The following is a 21,812-nucleotide window of genomic DNA, read 5'->3' as shown; positions in this document are numbered from 1 at the left end:
ATCACCTGTCATGTCTGTATCACCTGTCCTGTCTGTATCACCTGTCATGTCTGTATCACCTGTCCTGTCTGTATCACCTGTCCTGTCTGTATCACCTGTCATGTCTGTATCACCTGTCCTGTCTGTATCACCTGTCCTGTCTGTATCACCTGTCATGTCTGTATCACCTGTCCTGTCTGTATCACCTGTCCTGTCTGTATCACCTGTCATGTCTGTATCACCTGTCATGTCTGTATCACCTGTCCTGTCTGTATCACCTGTCCTGTCTGTATCACCTGTCATGTCTGTATCACCTGTCCTGTCTGTATCACCTGTCCTGTCTGTATCACCTGTCATGTCTGTATCACCTGTCCTGTGTGTATCACCTGTCATGTCTGTATCACCTGTCCTGTGTGTATCACCTGTCATGTCTGTATCACCTGTCCTGTCTGTATCACCTGTCCTGTCTGTATCACCTGTCCTGTCTGTATCACCTGTCCTGTCTGTACCACCTGTCCTGTCTGTATCACCTGCCCCGTCTATCCTGATATTTTTAATGTAGATTTACATGCATATAGTATTTGTAGAATTTTTAACCAAAGTTTACTGAGGTTTCAAGTCCAAAGTCTATATTTATGTAGAATTTTTAACCAAAGTTTGCTGAGGTTTCAAGTCCAAATTCTATATATTTGTAGAATTTGTAACCAAAGTTTGCTGAGGTTTCAAGTCCAAAGTCTATATTTTTGTAGAATTTGTAACCAAATTTTGCTGAGGTTTCAAGTCCAAAGTCTATATTTTTGTAGAATTTTTAACTAAAGCTTGCTGAGGTTTTTAAGTCCAAAGTCTATATATTTGTGTAGAATTTTTAACTAAAGCTTGCTCAGGTTTTTAAGTCCAAAGTCTATATTTTGGTAGAATTTGTATTCAAAGGTTGCTGAGGTTTCAAACCATTGATTTAGAACCAAGACTAATTCACACATGTTTTTTTTTCCAACAACATTCTAATTTTGCCTTGATAAGATTTTATTTATTTTTCTTCTGTAGCACTTTTGATCAAACATGTTTCATACATTAAATATAGTCTGTCCATTAGTAACCATGACCTTGGGTATCATTGGTAACCTTGACCTTCGATATCCTTGGTAACCATGACCTTTGGTATCATCAGTAACCTTGACCTCTAGTGTCAAGGTTGCACATTAAATACAGTTTATTTGAATATCAGGATGATCTCCGTCTGTAACCTTGACCTCTAGGATCCTTTAGTAACCTTGACCTTTGGTAGAACTCCCTGGTAATTCGTCCTCATGCATTCCTGAACTCTGAAAAGATCAAACACAAAATCGGAATGTATATGGATATTTCTCGTTGATTTTATGCTGTGTATGTTGTGAAAATTTCCGAGTTAATAATCAATCAAGTCATATAGTTACCTTTTGTACATATTGTGGGTTCACCTCTATTTCTCTGTCCATTTCCTTCAATTTTTCATCCAATTGCATACATTTCTGCATCTGAGGATAAAATAATTAAGATTAAATGCCTTGATGGCCTTTGACAAATAAGAAACCATTCTTTTTGTTGATAACAAACACAGGCACCTGTTACACGTGTGTTTGTGACATTACTGTTACACGTGTGTTTGTGAAATCACTGGTACACGTGTTTGTGACATCACTGGTACACATGTTTGTGACATCACTGGTATATGTGTGTTTGTGATATCACTGGTATACGAGTGTTTGTGACATCACTTGTATATGTGTGTTTGTGACATCACTGTTACACGTGTGTTTGTGACACCACTGGTATACGAGTGTTCATGACATCACTGGTACACGTGTTTGTGACATCACTGTTACACGTGTGTTTGTGACATCACTGGTACACGTGTTTGTGACATCACTGTTACACGTGTTTGTGACATCACTGGTATATGTGTGTTTGTGACATCACTGTATACGAGTGTTTGTGACATCACTGTATACGAGTGTTTGTGACATCACTTGTATACGTGTGTTTGTGACATCACTGTTACACGTGTGTTTGTGACATCACTGGTATACATGTGTTTGTGACATCACTGGTATACGAGTGTTTGTGACATCACTGGTATACGAGTGTTTGTGACATCACTGGTATACGAGTGTTCATGACATCACTGGTATACGAGTGTTTGTGACATCACTGGTATACGTGTGTTCGTGTCATTACCGGTATACGAGTGTTCATGACATCACTGGTATACGAGTGTTTGTGACATCACTGGTATACGAGTGTTTGTGACATCACTGGTATACGAGTGTTCGTGACATCACTGGTATACGTGTGTTCGTGTCATTACCGGTATACGAGTGTTCATGACATCACTGGTATACGAGTGTTCATGACATCACTGGTATACGAGTGTTTGTGACATCACTGGTATACGAGTGTTCGTGACATCACTGGTATACGAGTGTTCGTGACATCACTGGTATACGAGTGTTCGCGTCATTACCGGTATACCTACCTCTTTATCTATCTGAGCTAACACAGCAGCACTCTTGTACTGTTCAGGGTTGTCATGAAAGCGTACCATGCCATCTTTTTGATTAATAGTAGCGTAGATTTCACCATCTTCAATCTGAATTCAAAAACGTGTATCAATTAGTGGTACTATTATCAGTAAGATTTTTTTTTTAGATCCTTTTGAATATAAGTGCTTTAATTTGTTCCTTTTTCGAGGATATTTTTTTCAAAGTTGTTGAAAAATTCTTTATAATGACATAGTTTTATAATTCATGCCATATTTAACATTTTTTAACCAACACTGCCTGGTCAACAATTCTTACCCAATCAGCAGGCAATGTTACATAGTAGCCTCACTTTGGATATATCACATTACTCACTCAAGTATAGACTTTGGACAGAGATATTATTTTCCTGATCAAACTGGACACAAAACTGTCAAGTAAAGTCAAAGTAAGGAGGGAGATCTGGAGACAAAATGTATTAATGTGTAAAATTTGGACCAAATCCTTTCATTCCTACAGAAGAAGGATTTTAAAGAATTTGCTGTATTTACCTTATTGTATTTTTGTGTAGTCAATCTATATCATAATGTATAAAAGTCTCTTACACAAAACATAAATTAATATTTTCCAGGTAGACGTTATAAGTAATTGACAGTACCTCGTTATAGACACCAAAAAAAGACAGTTTAATCCTTAAATATCTCTCACCACATATGTGTAGGAAGAATCACCACACATTATATATACAGACACATCACTCACCATGTGTAGGAAGAATCACCACACATTATATATACAGACACATCACTCACCATGTGTAGGAAGAATCACCACACATTATACAGACACATCACTCACCATGTGTAGGACGTATTTCTCAGCCTCCTTGGGTCCAGATAGTTGGACTCTGTTTGCCATGTCAGTTAGTGATAATGTTAGAAATGTCTGAAAATAAAGGTAAATCGTCATTTTTTGAATTGATGAAAAATTAAGAAATGCTGAAACAGTAACATGATGCATATTTATTCATTTTTGGAATCACACTGTAAGTGTTGGTGGTTCCTGTCACACCCCAGAATCACACTGTAAGTGTTGGTGGTTCCTGTCACACCCCAGAATCACACTATAAGTGTTGGTGGTTCCTGTCACACCCCAGAATCACACTGTAAGTGTTGGTGGTTCCAACACACCCCAGAATCACACTGTAAGTGTTGGTGGTTCCTGTCACACCCCAGAATCACACTGTAAGTGTTGGTGGTTCCTGTCACACCCCAGAATCACACTGTAAGTGTTGGTGGTTCCTGTCGCACCCCAGAATCACACTGTAAGTGTTGGTGGTTCCTGTCACACCCCAGAATCACACTGTAAGTGTTGGTGGTTCCTGTCACACCCCAGAATCACACTTTAAGTGTTGGTGGTTCCTGTCACACCCCAGAATCACACTAAGTGTTGGTGGTTCCAACACACCCCAGAATCACACTGTAAGTGTTGGTGGTTCCTGTCACACCCCAGAATCACACTGTAAGTGTTGGTGGTTCCAACACACCCCAGAATCACACTGTAAGTGTTGGTGGTTCCTGTCACACCCCAGAATCACACTGTAAGTGTTGGTGGTTCCTGTCACACCCCAGAATCACACTGTAAGTGTTGGTGGTTCCTGTCACACCCCAGAATCACACTGTAAGTGTTGGTGGTTCCTGTCACACCCCAGAATCACACTATAAGTGTTGGTGGTTCCTGTCACACCCCAGAATCACACTGTAAGTGTTGGTGGTTCCAACACACCCCAGAATCACACTGTAAGTGTTGGTGGTTCCTGTCACACCCCAGAATCACACTGTAAGTGTTGGTGGTTCCTGTCACACCCCAGAATCACACTGTAAGTGTTGGTGGTTCCAACACACCCCAGAATCACACTGTAAGTGTTGGTGGTTCCTGTCACACCCCAGAATCACACTGTAAGTGTTGGTGGTTCCTGTCACACCCCAGAATCACACTGTGAGTGTTGGTGGTTCCTGTCACACCCCAGAATCACACTGTAAGTGTTGGTGGTTCCTGTCACACCCCATAATCACACTGTAAGTGTTGGTGGTTCCTGTCACACCCCAGAATCACACTGTAAGTGTTGGTGGTTCCTGTCACACCCCAGAATCACACTGTAAGTGTTGGTGGTTCCTGACACACCCCAGAATCACACTGTAAGTGCACGTGTTGGTGGTTCCTGTCACACCCCAGAATCACACTGTAAGTGTTGGTGGTTCCTGTCACACAGGTGTTCATAAGAGATGGTATACACAATGTTATCACAAAGGGATGAACTCACAAGGTTGGTCATCAACAATACTCATCAACAATGGTCATCAGGGGTCATAAAAAAAATTCGGCAAAAATGGTCATCAACAATGGTCATCAACAATGGTCAACAACAATGGCCATCAACAATGGTCATCAGGGGTCATCAACAATGGTCATCAAAACGGTCATCAACAATGGTCATCAACAATGGTCAGCAAAGGTCATCAGCAATGGTCATCAACAATGGTCATCATCATGGCTCACTAAGTTTTGTATGTAATAACTAACAAGTTTATTATATTACAGATACATGTAGTTACTAAGTAGAGTTACTCACTTTTGTAAGTCGTTGGATATTTTTCTTAAACATTGACGTGATACACTGCTTTACTAGGCCCATGTTGTTGTCCTATATTTAACAAAAGAAAACGGCAAATAAGATTGAGTGTTTATAACAAGAGGTCCAGAGGGCCTGTATCGCTCACCTGGTATTTATACAAATTCATAATATATGACAGATGTATCAATTAACTTCATCATTTATCAAAACCATATTTATTTCAGAATTACTGATGACGATCATATAAACCTACCCTTATAAACCCTTGTACATGTCTGGTGACGTTGTATACATGATGTATATACCTACCCTTATAAACACTTGTACATGTCTGGTGACGTGTATACCTACCCTTATAAACACTTGTACATGTCTGGTGACGTTGTATATACCTACCCTTATAAACACTTGTACATGTCTGGTGACGTGTATACCTACCCTTATAAACACTTGTACATGTCTGGTGACGTTGTATATACCTACCCTTATAAACACTTGTACATGTCTGGTGACGTTGTGTGTACCTACCCTTATAAACACTTGTACATGTCTGGTGACGTGTGTACCTACCCTTATAAACACTTGTACATGTCTGGTGACGTTGTGTGTACCTACCCTTATAAACACTTGTACATGTCTGATGACGTTGTATATACCTACCCTTATAAACACTTGTACATGTCTGGTGACGTGTGTACCTACCCTTATAAACACTTGTACATGTCTGGTGACGTTGTATATACCTACCCTTATAAACACTTGTACATGTCTGGTGACGTTGTGTGTACCTACCCTTATAAACACTTGTACATGTCTGGTGACGTGTGTACCTACCCTTATAAACACTTGTACATGTCTGGTGACGTGTGTACCTACCCTTATAAACACCTGTACATGTCTGGTGACGTGTGTACCTACCCTTATAAACACTTGTACATGTCTGGTGACGTATATACCTACCCTTATAAACACTTGTACATGTCTGGTGACGTGTGTACCTACCCTTATAAACACTTGTACATGTCTGGTGACGTTGTATATACCTACCCTTATAAACATTTGTACATGTCTGGTGACGTGTGTACCTACCCTTATAAACACTTGTACATGTCTGGTGACGTTGTATATACCTACCCTTATAAATACTTGTACATGTCTGGTGACGTTGTATATACCTAACCTTATAAACACCTGTACATGTCTGGTGACGTGTATACCTACCCTTATAAACACTTGTACATGTCTGGTGACGTGTGTACCTACCCTTATAAACACTTGTACATGTCTGGTGACGTTGTATATACCTACCCTTATAAACACTTGTACATGTCTGGTGACGTTGTGTGTACCTACCCTTATAAACACTTGTACATGTCTGGTGACGTTGTATATACCTACCCTTATAAATACTTGTATATGCCTGGTGACGTTGTGTGTACCTACCCTTATAAACACTTGTACATGTCTGGTGACGTTGTATATACCTACCCTTATAAATACTTGTACATGTCTGGTGACGTTGTGTGTACCTACCCTTATAAACACTTGTACATGTCTGGTGACGTGTGTACCTACCCTTATAAATACTTGTACATGTCTGGTGACGTTGTATATACCTACCCTTATAAACACTTGTACATGTCTGGTGACGTTGTGTGTACCTACCCTTATAAACACTTGTACATGTCTGGTGACGTTGTGTGTACCTACCCTTATAAATACTTGTACATGTCTGGTGACGTTGTATATACCTACCCTTATAAACACTTGTACATGTCTGGTGACGTTGTGTGTACCTACCCTTATAAATACTTGTATATGTCTGGTGACGTTGTATATACCTACCCTTATAAATACTTGTACATGTCTGGTGACGTGTGTACCTACCCTTATAAATACTTGTACATGTCTGGTGACGTTGTATATACCTACCCTTATAAATACTTGTACATGTCTGGTGACGTTGTGTGTACCTACCCTTATAAACACTTGTACATGTCTGGTGACGTGTATACCTACCCTTATAAACATTTGTACATGTCTGGTGACGTGTGTACCTACCCTTATAAACACTTGTACATGTCTGGTGACGTTGTATATACCTACCCTTATAAACACTTGTACATGCCTGGTGACGTTGTGTGTACCTACCCTTATAAACACTTGTACATGTCTGGTGACGTTGTATATACCTACCCTTATAAACACTTGTACATGTCTGGTGACGTTGTATATACCTACCCTTATAAACACTTGTACATGTCTGGTGACGTGTGTACCTACCCTTATAAACACTTGTACATGTCTGGTGACGTTGTATATACCTACCCTTATAAACACCTGTACATGTCTGGTGACGTGTATACCTACCCTTATAAACACTTGTACATGTCTGGTGACGTGTATACCTACCCTTATAAACACTTGTACATGTCTGGTGACGTGTATACCTACCCTTATAAACACTTGTACATGTCTGGTGACGTTGTATATACCTACCCTTATAAACACTTGTACATGTCTGGTGACGTGTATACCTACCCTTATAAACACTTGTACATGTCTGGTGACGTGTATACCTACCCTTATAAACACTTGTACATGTCTGGTGACGTTGTGTGTACCTACCCTTATAAACACCTCTACATGCTTGGTGACAGTGGTGTGGAGGTCTGCTGGGTTGTTCGTGGCATAAATAGCCGCCAGATCATGGTAAGACTGGCACAATGGCTGTTGAAAATAAGTAAGAGGTCAATTTAGTTTAGACTCAATTACAAACGAACAACAGTGTTAAGAAAAACAAGTCAAATGTCACCTTAGTTCAGGCTCTGATAAAAACATGACTTGGGATGACATAAAACATCTGACTAAGGACATAAAACATCTGACTTAGGACATAAAAAATCTGACTTAGGACATAAAACATCTGACTAAGGACATAAAACATCTGACTAAGGACATAAAACATCTGACTTAGGACATAAAACATCTGACTAAGGACATAAAACATCTGACTTAGGACATAAAACATCTGACTTAGGACATAAAACATCTGACTAAGGACATAAAACATCTGACTAGGGACATAAAACATCTGACTAAGGACATAAAACATCTGACTTAGGACATAAAACATCTGAATTAGGACATAAAACATCTGACTTAGGACATAAAACATCTGACTTAGGACATAAAACATCTGACCAGGGACATAAAACATCTGACTTAGGACATAAAACATCTGACTAAGGACATAAAACATCTGACTTAGGACATAAAACATCTGACTTAGGACATAAAACATCTGACTTAGGACATAAAACATCTGACTAAGGACATAAAACATCTGACTAAGGACATAAAACATCTGACTTAGAACATAAAACATCTGACTAGGGACATAAAACATCTGACTAAGGACATAAAACATCTGACTAAGGACATAAAACATCAGACTAAGGACATAAAACATCTGACTAAGGACATAAAACATCTGACTAAGGACATAAAACATCAGACTAAGGACATAAAACATCTGACTAAGGACATAAAACATCTGACTTAGGACATAAAACATCTGACTTAGGACATAAAACATCTGACTTAGGACATAAAACATCTGACTAAGGACATAAAACATCTGACTTAGGACATAAAACATCTGACTTAGGACATAAAACATCTGACTTAGGACATAAAACATCTGACTAAGGGCATAAAACATCTGACTAAGGACATAAAACATCTGACTTAGGACAAAACATCTGACTTAGGATATAAAACATCTGACTTAGGACATAAAACATCTGACATAGGAGATCTGAGTGCAGATAATACACATGTCACAATAAAAATAAAAAATAAATCCTACTCACTTTTATATATCTTGCAACAACTGGTGATGTGTATTTGGGAACATTGGGTACCTGTAAATAAATATAATTATCTGTTGACATTTGGTATTCACAAAATATTGACTTTACGCCTTATCAGTCCTGAGAGCGATCAGCACATCTAGAGACAAAGAAGACAAATAAATCTCCATCATTTTGAAGATCCAGAGATAAATTGTAACAAGGGTCCAAATCTCTCACCTGTTATCCAATTATCCTTTGAATACATTAACATAATCAACATAATTAACAACTGATATGAAATATCAGGGCCCTGTGGTTATTTGAAAATGTGTATTTTAAATATCTTGTCGAATTTAACTCTTTCAACCTGAAATTATGGTCAAGGTCTTTCATTTGAACAAACTTCCTCCACTTCCAGACCCAATATCAAGTCCCTGGGCCTGTTGGTTATTGAGAAGTAGTTTAAAGATTTAAACTATTTGACCCCTGTGACCTTGAATGTAAGTCAAGGTCATTCATTTGAAGAAACTTAGTAGCCTTTCATCCTAGCACGACAAACACCCAATATCAACTCTCTAGGCCTCTTGGTTATTGAGAAGTCATTTAAAGATTTTAGCCTATTTGACCCCTGTGACCTTGAATGTAGGTCAAGGTCATTTATTTAAACAGATTTGGCAGCTCTGTACCCCAGCATGCTGAACCCTACTCCTATAAGATAAGAGGCTGCTGGTCGGCTCTTTTTCTATCGGGTATGATTTTGCCGACTGCGACCTCTTATTTCCGAAGCACTAATTCTTTGTTGCAGCTTGCGCCTGAAATCCAGGCGCAATGAAATATGCAATATATGTCCCATATGTATGTCACAGACACAAATATATAGTATAATTCGGTATAGAACACACAAAAAATACATGTCTAGCCGGTTTTAAAGGTTGATACAAAATATTTCAAACGGAACGAAATGATACGGATTTTGTTGTATTCCGCTTGTAGGACATAGTTTGTAATCCATTTTTGTATTAACCGGCAAATCACATGGTATTTCTACTCTCACTACCAGAAGTATTGTCTGCTTGAGCTCTGCATCGCTTCGGAAGAAGAAAACTTCATAATTTGTGTGTTTGCTAAGAAATTTTCTTATTTAATCATGAGATTATGGTTATGGAAAGGAATATATATTGGACCCTGTTGATCATTTAAATGTAAGTTGACACGCTATATTTTTTTTAAAATACGGACTTTGAAAATTTCATCATCAGCATCAGAAAAAATCAGCTATGGGCAGTAAGAGGTTATACGGCCCTTTGGGCAGGTGAGCTAAAAACAAATTTCAACTAGGGTATCAAATCAAAGGTGGTCAACTGACAGTCACTTTTTTCTTTTCATCAGAGTAGAATTGAAAACACACAGCTAGAGACCAAGGAAAATCTACATAAGTATGTAATTTGAGAAAGATCCCTACAGTACATTTATAGAGCAACACAGTCACAATCTGACCTGGCCATATGTTAGTCAGGGTTATTGTCTATGTTAACATGCACAACTAAGGACCAATGCAAGGGTAACCTACAGAAAAATCTAGACATTCAAAGAAATACAGACAACAAACTACAACTGTTGAAATTCAAAATAGCCAGCCATCAACCATTTTGTTTTTGAGCAGACTCGACAGTGGACATTAGTGATTTGTAGTACAGGTACAGGTTAGTCAGATTTGTAGAGTGATGAGTCACAGGTAAGTCAGATTTGTAATGTAATGAGTCACAGGTAAGTCAGATTTGTAGAGTGACGAGTCACAGGTAAGTCAGATTTGTAGAGTGATGAGTCACAGGTAAGTCAGATTTGTAGAGTGATGAGTCACAGGTAAGTCAGATTTGTAATGTAATGAGTCACAGGTAAGTCAGATTTGTAGAGTGATGAGTCACAGGTAAGTCTGATTTGTAGATGTAATGAGTCACAGGTAAGTCAGATTTGTAATGTAATGAGTCACAGGTAAGTCAGATTTGTAATGTAATGAGTCACAGGTAAGTCAGATTTGTAATGTAATGAGTCACAGGTAAGTCAGATTTGTAATGTAATGAGTCACAGGTAAGTCAGATATGTAGAGTGATGAGTCACAGGTAAGTCAGATTTAATTTGTAGAGAGATGAGTCACAGGTAAGTCAGATTTGTAGAGTGATGAGTCACAGGTAAGTCAGATTTGTAATGTAATGAGTCACAGGTAAGTCAGATTTGTAGAGTGATGAGTCACAGGTAAGTCAGATTTGTAGAGTGATGAGTCACAGGTAAGTCAGATTTGTAATGTAATGAGTCACAGGTAAGTCAGATTTGTAATGTAATGAGTCACAGGTAAGTCAGGTTGGTAGAGTGATGAGTCACAGGTAAGTCAGATATGTAGAGTGATGAGTCACAGGTAAGTCAGATTTGTAGAGTAATGAGTCACAGGTAAGTCAGATTTGTAGAGTGATGAGTCACAGGTAAGTCAGATTCATAGGTACATGTAAGTCCTCGCCAATGTTACTTACTTTTCCGTGTAAGATAAGTGCGGTGAGGATGTACTTTTTATAGGCCTCCAACATGATGTGACTAACAGCCATACTAGGAGTGGTGACGACCTACAGAGAAAAAACAAGATCAGATAAAACTCATACATACTATATACTTACTATCTCGTACATATAAAGAGCTTGGCCGCTACTTACGATCTCGTACATATAAAGAGCTTGGACGTTAATTACAATCTTGTACATATAAAGAGCTCGGTCATAGTTTTTGAGGGTATATACTTACAATCTCGTACATATAAAGAGCTCGGTCGTAGTTTTTGAGGGTATACACTTACAATCTCGTACATATAAAGAGCTCGGTCGTAGTTTTTGAGGGTATACACTTACAATCTTGTACATATAAAGAGCTCGGTCGTAGTTTTTGAGGGTGTAGTTTTGAGGTATATACTTACAATCTCGTACATATAAAGAGCTCGGTCGTAGTTTTGAGGGCGGTGTAGATCATCCCTCCGTAGTAATAGTAAAGCAAGAAATCCTTGGCATCATAATGTCCTCCCTGTCATGAAAGAATTTCAAGCAATTAACACTGACAGCACAAAGGTAGATAGAACACAGCAGAGATTTGTGTTGTTGAGAATAGTATCAGGAGATCTGGGTTGTGTTAAAAGAAATTTATTAAACATTGCAGAATTTTCATCTCCTAATTCCTGTTTTATGTAGAAATGGTCTATATGACACATACATCTATACTGATGTCTGTATATAAATAGAAATGTTCTATATGACACACACATCTTTACTGATGTCTGTATATAGATAGAAATGGTCTATATGACACATACAATTGTACATCTATACTGATGTCTGTATATAGATAGAAATGGTCTATATGACACATACATCTTTACTGATGTCTGTATATATATAGAAATGGTCTATATGACACATACATCTTTACTGATGTCTGTATATAGATAGTAATGGTCTATATGACACATACCTCTTTACTGATGTCTGTATATAGATAGAAATGGTCTATATGACACATACATCTTTACTGATGTCTGTATATATATAGAAATGGTCTATATGACACATACATCTTTACTGATGTCTGTATATAGATAGTAATGGTCTATATGACACATACCTCTTTACTGATGTCTGTAATGTCGACATCAAGGAACTGCAGAGCTGGCTTCATGTTCTTAGAAAGCAGACATAACTACAACATGACATCAGATATAACTACAACATGACGTCAGATATAACTACATGACTTCAGACATAACTACAGCATGTCAGACATAACTACAACATGACGTCAGACATAACTACAAGAGGCCCAGAGGGCCTGTATCGCTCACCTGGTTTCATGAGATATGAAACAAGAATGATGCTTAACTATATTTGTCACTGGTATTGCTATGTCAATATATATCATAAGCATTTTATATGGGTACATGTACATGTACATTGGTTTTATTTTAATACTAAAAATGCCAAAAGGTGCATTAATCCATGAAATGAAATTGACTTTTGGCGCGACCCCATAGGGATGCTACCACACAAATGTGAGTGATATCCATTGCTTAGTTTCAGAGAAGATCTTGTTTAGACCAATTGGCCCCTTTTGACCCTGCCCTCTGCCCCCTGGGGGTCAGCTCCTTCCTTTATACAATTTTGAATCCCTACCCCAATAGGATGCTAATAGTCAAATATGAGCTGTTTCAGAGAAGTTGTTCATATCAATTTAGCCAAATTGACCCCTTTTGGCCCAGCCCCTCAGTCTCCAGGGGGTCGGCCCCATCATTTGTACAATTTTGAATCCTTAACCCAAGGGAATGCTACCAGTCACATATTAAAGATATCCATTGCTTAGTTTCAGAGAAAAAGTTGTTTATATCAATTCTGCCAAAATAACCCCTTTTGGCCCCGCCTCTTAGGTCCCCTGGGGTCAGCCCTGTCATTTGTACAAATTTGAATCCCCACCCCATAGTGTTGCTACCAGGCAAATATGAGCAATATCCTTTGCTCGGTTTCAGAGAAGAAGTTGTTTATATCAATATAGCCCAATTGACCACATTTGGCCCCACCCTTCAGGCCCCTGGGGGTCAGCCCCATCATTTGTACCATTTTGAATCCCCACCCCAAAGTAATGCTACCAGGCAAATATGAGCGATATCCATTGCTCGTTTTCAGAGAAGAAGTCGGTATTATCAATATAGCTATATTGACCCATTTTGGCCCCGCCCCTCAGGCCCCTAGGGGGTCAGCCCTGTCATTTGTACAATTTTGAATCCCTACCCTAGGAGGTTGCTACCAGGCAAATATGAGTGATATCCATTGCTTAGTTTCAGAGAAGAAGTTGTTTATATCAATTTAGCTGAATTGACCCCTTTTGGTCCCGCCCCTCAGCCCCCAGGGAGGTAGACCCCACCATTTGTACAATTTTGAATCCCTACCCCAAAGGGATTCTCACAGTCAAAATTGAGCAATATATATTGCTTAGTTTCAGAGGAGACGTTGTTCATATCAATTTAGCCAAATTGACCCCTCTTGGCCCCACCCCTCAGGCCCCCCGGGGGTCAGCCACACCATTTGTACAATTTTGAATCCCCTACCCATAGTGTTGCTACCAGGCAAATATGAGCAATATCCTTTGCTCGGTTTCAGAGAAGAAGTTGTTTATATCAATATAGCCCAATTGACCACATTTGGCCCCGCCCTTCAGGCCCCTGGGGGTCAGCCCCATCATTTGTACAATTTTAAATCCCCACCCCAAAGTAATGCTACCAGGCAAATATGAGCGATATCCATTGCTCGTTTTCAGAGAAGAAGTCGGTATTATCAATATAGCTATATTGACCCATTTTGGCCCCGCCCCTCAGGCCCCTAGGGGGTCAGTTCCATCATTTGTACAATTTTGAATCCCCACCCCAAAGTGATGCTACCAGGCAAATATGAGTGATATCCATTGCTCGGTTCCAGAGAAGAAGTCGTTAATATCAATATAGCTATATTGACCCATTTTTGCCCCGCCCCTCAGGCCCCTAGGGGGTCAGTCCCATCATTTGTACAATTTTGAATCCCCACCCCAAAGTGATGCTACCAGGCAAATATGAGTGATATCCTTTGCTCGGTTTCAGAGAAGAAGTTGTTTATATCAATATAGCCAAATTGACCCCTTTTGGTCCCGCCCCTCAGGCCCCTGGGGGGTCAGCCCCATCATTTGTACAATTTTGAATCCCCACCCCATAGTGATGCTTCCAGACAAATAGGAGCATTATCCTTTCCTCGATTTTAGAGAAGAAGTTGTTTATATCAATATAGCCAAATTGACCCCTCTTGGCCCCACCCCTCAGGCCCCCCGGGGGTCAGCCACACCATTTGTACAATTTTGAATCCCCACCCCATAGTGTTGCTACCAGGCAAATATGAGCAATATCCTTTGCTCGGTTTCAGAGAAGAAGTTGTTTATATCAATATAGCCCAATTGACCACATTTGGCCCCGCCCTTCAGGCCCCTGGGGGTCAGCCCCATCATTTGTACAATTTTAAATCCCCACCCCAAAGTAATGCTACCAGGCAAATATGAGCGATATCCATTGCTCGCTTTCAGAGAAGAAGTCGGTATTATCAATATAGCTATATTGACCCATTTTGGCCCCGCCCCTCAGGCCCCTAGGGGGTCAGTTCCATCATTTGTACAATTTTGAATCCCCACCCCAAAGTGATGCTACCAGGCAAATATGAGTGATATCCTTTGCTCGGTTTCAGAGAAGAAGTTGTTTATATCAATATAGCCAAATTGACCCCTTTTGGCCCCGCCCCTCCGGCCCCTGAGGGGTCAGCCCCATCATTTGTACAATTTTGAGTCCCCTACCCATAGGGATGCTTCTGACCAAATTTGGTCAAATTCTGATCAGTGGTTATGAAGAAGAAGTCAATTGTTGACGGACGGACGACGGACGACGGACGGACAACAGACGACGGACGCCACGGTATGGCATAAGCTCACCTTGGTCCTTCGGACCAGGTGAGCTAATAATATGATGTCAGACATAACTACAACATGACGTCAGACATAACTACAACATGACGTCAGACATAATTAAAATATGACGTCAGACATAACTACAACATGACGTCAGACATAACTACAACATGACGTCAGACATAACTACAACATGATGTCAGACATAACTACAACATGACGACAGATATAACTACAGCATGATGTCAGACATAGCTACATGACGTCAGACATAACTACAACATGACGTCAGACAACTACATGACATCAGACATAATTAAAATATGACGTCATACATAACTACAACATGATGTCAGACATAACTACATGACGTCAGACATAACTCTACAACATGACGTCAGACAACTACAACATGATGTCAGACATAACTACAACGTGACGTCAGACATAACTACAACAGGACATCAGACATAACTACAACATGTCAGACATAACTACAACGTGACTTCAGACATAACTACAACATGACGTCAGACATAACTACAACATGTCAGATATAACTACAACATGACGTCAGACATAACTACAACATGACATCAGACATAACTACAACATGAAGTCAGACATAATCACAACATGACGTCAGACATAACAACATGACGTCAGACATAACAACAACATGACGGCAGATAAACTACAACATGTCAGACATAACTACAACATGACATCAGATATAACTACAACATGACGTCAGACATAACTACAACATGACGTCAGACAACTATAACATGACGTCAGACATAATTAAAACATGACGTCAGACATAATTAAAACATGACGTCAGATATAACTACAACATGACGACAACATGACGTCAGACATAACTACAACATGACGTCAGACATAACTACAACATGACGTCAGACATAACTACAACATGACGTCAGACATAACTACAACATGACGTCAGACATAACTACAACATGACATCAGGCATAATTACATGATGTCAGACATAATTACATGATGTCAGACATAATTACATGACGTCAGACATAACTACAACATGACGTCAGTATAACTACAACATGACGTCAGACATAACTACATGATATCAGACATTACTACATGACGTCAGACATAACTACATGACGTCAGACATAACTTCAACATGACGTCAGACAACTACAACATGACGTCAGACATAACTACAAAATGACGTCAGTATAACTACAACATGACGTCAGACATAACTACAACATGACGTCAGACATAATTACATGATGTCGACATAATTACATGACGTCAGACATAACTACAACATGACGTCAGACATAACTACAACATGATGTCAGACATAACTACAACATGACATCAGACATAACTACAACATGACGTCAGACATAACTACAACATGACGTCAGACATAACTACAACATGATGTCAGACATAACTCCAACATGACGTCAGACATAACTACAACATGACGTCAGTATATCTACATGACGTCAGTATAACTACAACATGATGTCAGACATAATTACATGATGTCAGACATAATAACATGACGTCAGACATAACTACAACATGATGTCAGTATAACTACAACATGACGTCAGACATAACTACATGAAGTCAGACATAACTACAACATGACGTCAGACAACTACAACATGACGTCAGACATAACTACAACATGACGTCAGTATAACTACAACATGATGTCAGACATAACTACAACATGTGGTCAGATATAACTACAAAATGATGTCAGACATAACTATAACATGACGTCAGTTATAACTACAACACGACGTCCAGCTGGATGATGCCCTACCTGACACAAGTCGGCGTGTATGGAGGTCAGCTGAGACTCTGACAACTGGATCTTACTGATGGACTTGGTGAGGATACCGATTCCTCTCAATGGTTGTTTTTGTTCCACTAAATTTACAGTCAGCTTGTGACAAAGATCCGAGTCTGAAATATAGTAATGATAATAGATATCTGTGGATCCTCAAAAACCCTTCAGAAATGAAGCCATTAGAACTGTGAATTTTGCCTCAACCCCAACAACTCTGAAAGTAAACTATATATAGATATCACTCCATTAATCCAGAGGAAGCAGTATAAAGTTGGCTGTATCAGTTAATTATATATGTAAGTTGATTATTATACAAAAGGCCAATGGGCCTTAATGGTCACCTGAGATTTGAAATATTTTGGCAGATTTGATTCTCGTGATCATGACCTTGACTTTGAGGTCAATGTCTTTCACCCCAGTTTGCTACAGGCCAAATATCAGGTTTCTAAGTGTACATGTTGGTTCTCGAGAAGAAGACGTTTAGAAGATTTTAGCATATTTTACCCTGTGACCTTGAAAAAGGGCAAGGTAATTCATCTGATATGTAGTTCTTTAACTCAGCATGCTAAATGCCCAATATCAGGTCTCTGTTAGCATATTAACTTCTGTGACCTTGAACGAAGGTAAAGATGATCCATTTAAACAAACATAGTAGCCCTTCATCCCAGCATACTACAAACCCAATGTCAGGTCTCTGGGCATCTTGTTTATAAAGAAGAAGTTGTTTAAAGATTTTAGCATATTTGACTCCTATGACCTTGCATGAAGATCAAGGTCATCCATTTGAGAAACTTGGTATTACTTCATCCCAGCAAGCTACAGACCCAATATCAGGTCCCTTGGCCTGCTGGTTACTGAGAAGAATAAATTGTAAATTATTTATGATGCAAGACACCGAACAAAAGGCGATCACAATAGGCCAACTGACACTTGTTATGTAAGTATGTTTTTTACTTTGGACCCCAAACTTTCCTAGAAAAAATCCCTGATGATCCTATACATGTTATGATCGATGAGGCTAGTGTGGCATTTTTACCAGGCAATAATAACCAGAATTAAGACAATCTTGACATTTTCATCACGGAAAAATAATCACAAGATTTCATTAATATGACTCTACCTTGTGGTTAACATTCTCACTTTTGATTGGTTCAGATATGACTATAAAGTTATTGTAACTAGTTCACATCATAATGTTATAAAACTGATTCACATCATATTAGGTTAAATACTCACAGCTGTCGGTAGCATAGCGCACATGCTCTCCATTACAGCTGTTGATGAATTCCTGAGTTTGTACAAATAATGTCTCAAAATCAGGAATGTTTGGCATGTTGTACTTTACACATCTGGAAAAATGAGATTTACAATATTAACCCATTCAGCAATAAACCTATTAACCCATTAACCTATATATACCTAACCCATTAACCTATGAACCCATTAACCTATTAACCTATGAACCCATTAACATATTAACCTATGAACCTATTACCCATTAACCCATTAACCTATTACCATATTACCCTTAACTCATCAAATCATTAAGGCTTCATTTGTTTAATACTACCATTACTGTACTATTTATAGATCAGTAAAACTACTGGATTACACAAGTGAGATAACATTTCACACAAATTAGGTTCTTAAAACACAGGATTAATGAAAACCATATCAAAACTCAAACAGGCACAAACTCATACAAACATACAGGATTAATATACAACAGGCACAAACTCATACAAACATACAGCATTAATATACAACAGGTACAAACTCATACAAACATACAGGATTAATATACAACATGTACAAACTCATACAAACATACAGGATTAATATACAACAGGCACAAACTCATACAAACATACAGGATTAATATACAACAGGCACAAACTCATACAAACATACAGGATTAATATACAACAGGTACAAACTCATACAAACATACAGGATTAATATACAACAGGTACAAACTCATACAAACATACAGGATTAATATATAACAGGTATAAACTCATACAAATATACAGGATTAATATACAACATGTACAAACTCATACAAACATACAGGATTAATATACAACATGTACAAACTCATACAAACATACAGGATTAATACAACAGGCACAAACTCATACAAACATACAGGATTAATATACAACAGGCACAAACTCATACAAACATACAGGATTAATATACAACATGTACAAACTCATACAAACATACAGGATTAATATACAACATGTACAAACTCATACAAACATACAGGATTAATATACAACAGGTACAAACTCATACAAACATACAGGATTAATACAACAGGTACAAACTCATACAAACATACAGGATTAATATACAACATGTACAAACTCATACAAACATACAGGATTAATACAACAGGCACAAACTCATACAAACATACAGGATTAATATACAACAGGCACAAACTCATACAAACATACAGGATTAATATACAACAGGCACAAACTCATACAAACATACAGGATTAATATACAACAGGTACAAACATACAGGATTAATATACAACATGTACAAACTCATACAAATATACAGGATTAATATACAACAGGCACAAACTCATACAAACATACAGGATCAATATACAACAGGCACAAACTCATACAAACATACAGGATCAATATACAACAGGCACAAACTCATACAAACATACAGGATTAATATACAACAGGCACAAACTCATACAAACATACAGGATTAATATACAACAGGTACAAACATACAGGATTAATATACAACAGGCACAAACTCATACAAACATACAGGATTAATATACAACAGGTACAAACTCATACAAATATACAGGATTAATATACAACATGTACAAACTCATACAAACATACAGGATTAATATACAACAGGTACAAACTCATACAAACATACAGGATTAATATACAACAGGTATAAACTCATACAAACATACAGGATTCCCAGAATTCCAAGGGAGTGCTGTTGAATGTCCAGAGTAGCTAACACATTGTCCAGGTGACTGGCATTCTTGGCTAGTGTGTCTGCACTTTTACCGATAAACTCACATAACTGGGCAAAGTTCCCTAGAAAGAGAGAAAACGTTAAGTATGAACTTTAATGCTTTATTAGATTAAATATATATATACTGGCCCTAGCTAGATGATGACAGACAGTTTGATATGCCTGCCCTGATCAGGTGATCTGATATAGTCACAGTACATTGAGGGAGAGGTGACCTGATGTAGTCACAGAACATAGAGGGGAGAGGTGACCTAATGTAGTCACAGAACATAGAGGGGAGAGGTGACCTGGTGTAGTCACAGTACATAGAGGGGAGAGGTGACCTGATGTAGTCACAGTACATAGAGGGGAGAGGTGACCTGATGTAGTCACAGTACATAGAGGGGAGAGGTGACCTGATGTAGTCACAGTACATAGAGGGGAGAGGTGACCTGATGTAGTCACAGTACATTGAGGGAAAGGTGACCTAATGTAGTCGCAGTACATAGAGGGGAGAGGTGACCTGAGGTAGTCACAGTACGTATATACATAACTTTGAAGCTATAGCTACCACCACCATATAGCTAATCACGTGACCCAAATCTCGTCGCAAAGGACTTTTGCCCGATCTGTTTACACTTTACATTGAAATCTTGTGAGATCTTGTGTCCTGGCGATGGCGACCATTTTCAAAATATGGACGGATAAAGTTAGTGAACGATGATCAGTGAGTAAAATATGTACATGTATAAGCTAATCAAATATTATCTTACCTTTTAATCAATGTATACATGTCATGTGTCAGGTTGAAGGGAATAAGGGGGAATATTGTTCAAACACCGACCTGAGAGTGGGTCTGAAAAATTGCTCGTTTTTTGTATGGGTCGAGTTCTGATGTCGTTAACATCAGAACCCTTCGGATTAACGTTATACTTGCTATTTGCACACACACAAAATTATATGTGCTGAGCAAATTATAGTGTGACAGGACAGCTCGTCGTAACGATTATAAGATGCTGAGAGCCAAAAGCTAACACAAAATAGAATTTCCATGCCATAATGTGATCATTCCTATCTGATAAGTAAACAGAAAGTGAGGTAACTGGATTCTGTACGCTCACGATCGGTTCGACGATACTGTTGAAAGCCATGACAAGAAAGTTTAGAAATCAACCAAGACGATAGTTCGCATAATGGAACAAATTCCAAGAATAATTATAACAATGCAATTTCCAAACTATAACGCATCGAGTCATAATCAACATATATTCACCCTGTGATGATAAATTCTGGACTGTATTCACGTAATTTTCCAGAGCACCCGCCATTGCTGTTGATGATATCGCCTATGTAGTTAAAAATAGAACCTGGCTATAGATTAAATATTTATGAATCAAACAAGTCTTCTAACTAGATAACAAGATTACTTATAATATATAATAATC

The 21,812-nt window shown here is 38.5% G+C and overlaps 1 protein-coding gene across 1 annotated transcript; it reads right to left on the bottom strand.

Annotated features, from left to right (window-relative positions):
* Positions 1 to 984: 984 nt before the first annotated feature.
* Positions 985 to 21,723, bottom strand: LOC117339545 (COP9 signalosome complex subunit 3-like). Its single transcript, XM_033901221.1, is given in 15 exon segments — positions 985 to 1,301; positions 1,413 to 1,493; positions 2,492 to 2,605; positions 3,354 to 3,440; positions 5,128 to 5,199; positions 7,759 to 7,860; positions 9,006 to 9,056; positions 11,513 to 11,602; positions 11,947 to 11,978; positions 11,981 to 12,050; positions 12,645 to 12,719; positions 17,329 to 17,471; positions 18,592 to 18,704; positions 20,321 to 20,450; positions 21,641 to 21,723. Coding segments are annotated over 15 exon segments (1,275 nt in total). The 5' UTR covers positions 21,696 to 21,723; the 3' UTR covers positions 985 to 1,241.
* Between the last annotated feature and the right edge of the window lie 89 nt (positions 21,724 to 21,812).

The sequence above is a fragment of the Pecten maximus genome, chromosome 1 (genome assembly GCF_902652985.1).
Source record: "Pecten maximus chromosome 1, xPecMax1.1, whole genome shotgun sequence".
In the NCBI taxonomy this organism is placed as follows: domain Eukaryota; kingdom Metazoa; phylum Mollusca; class Bivalvia; order Pectinida; family Pectinidae; genus Pecten; species Pecten maximus.
This window is presented reverse-complemented; position numbering and strand designations above follow the sequence as displayed.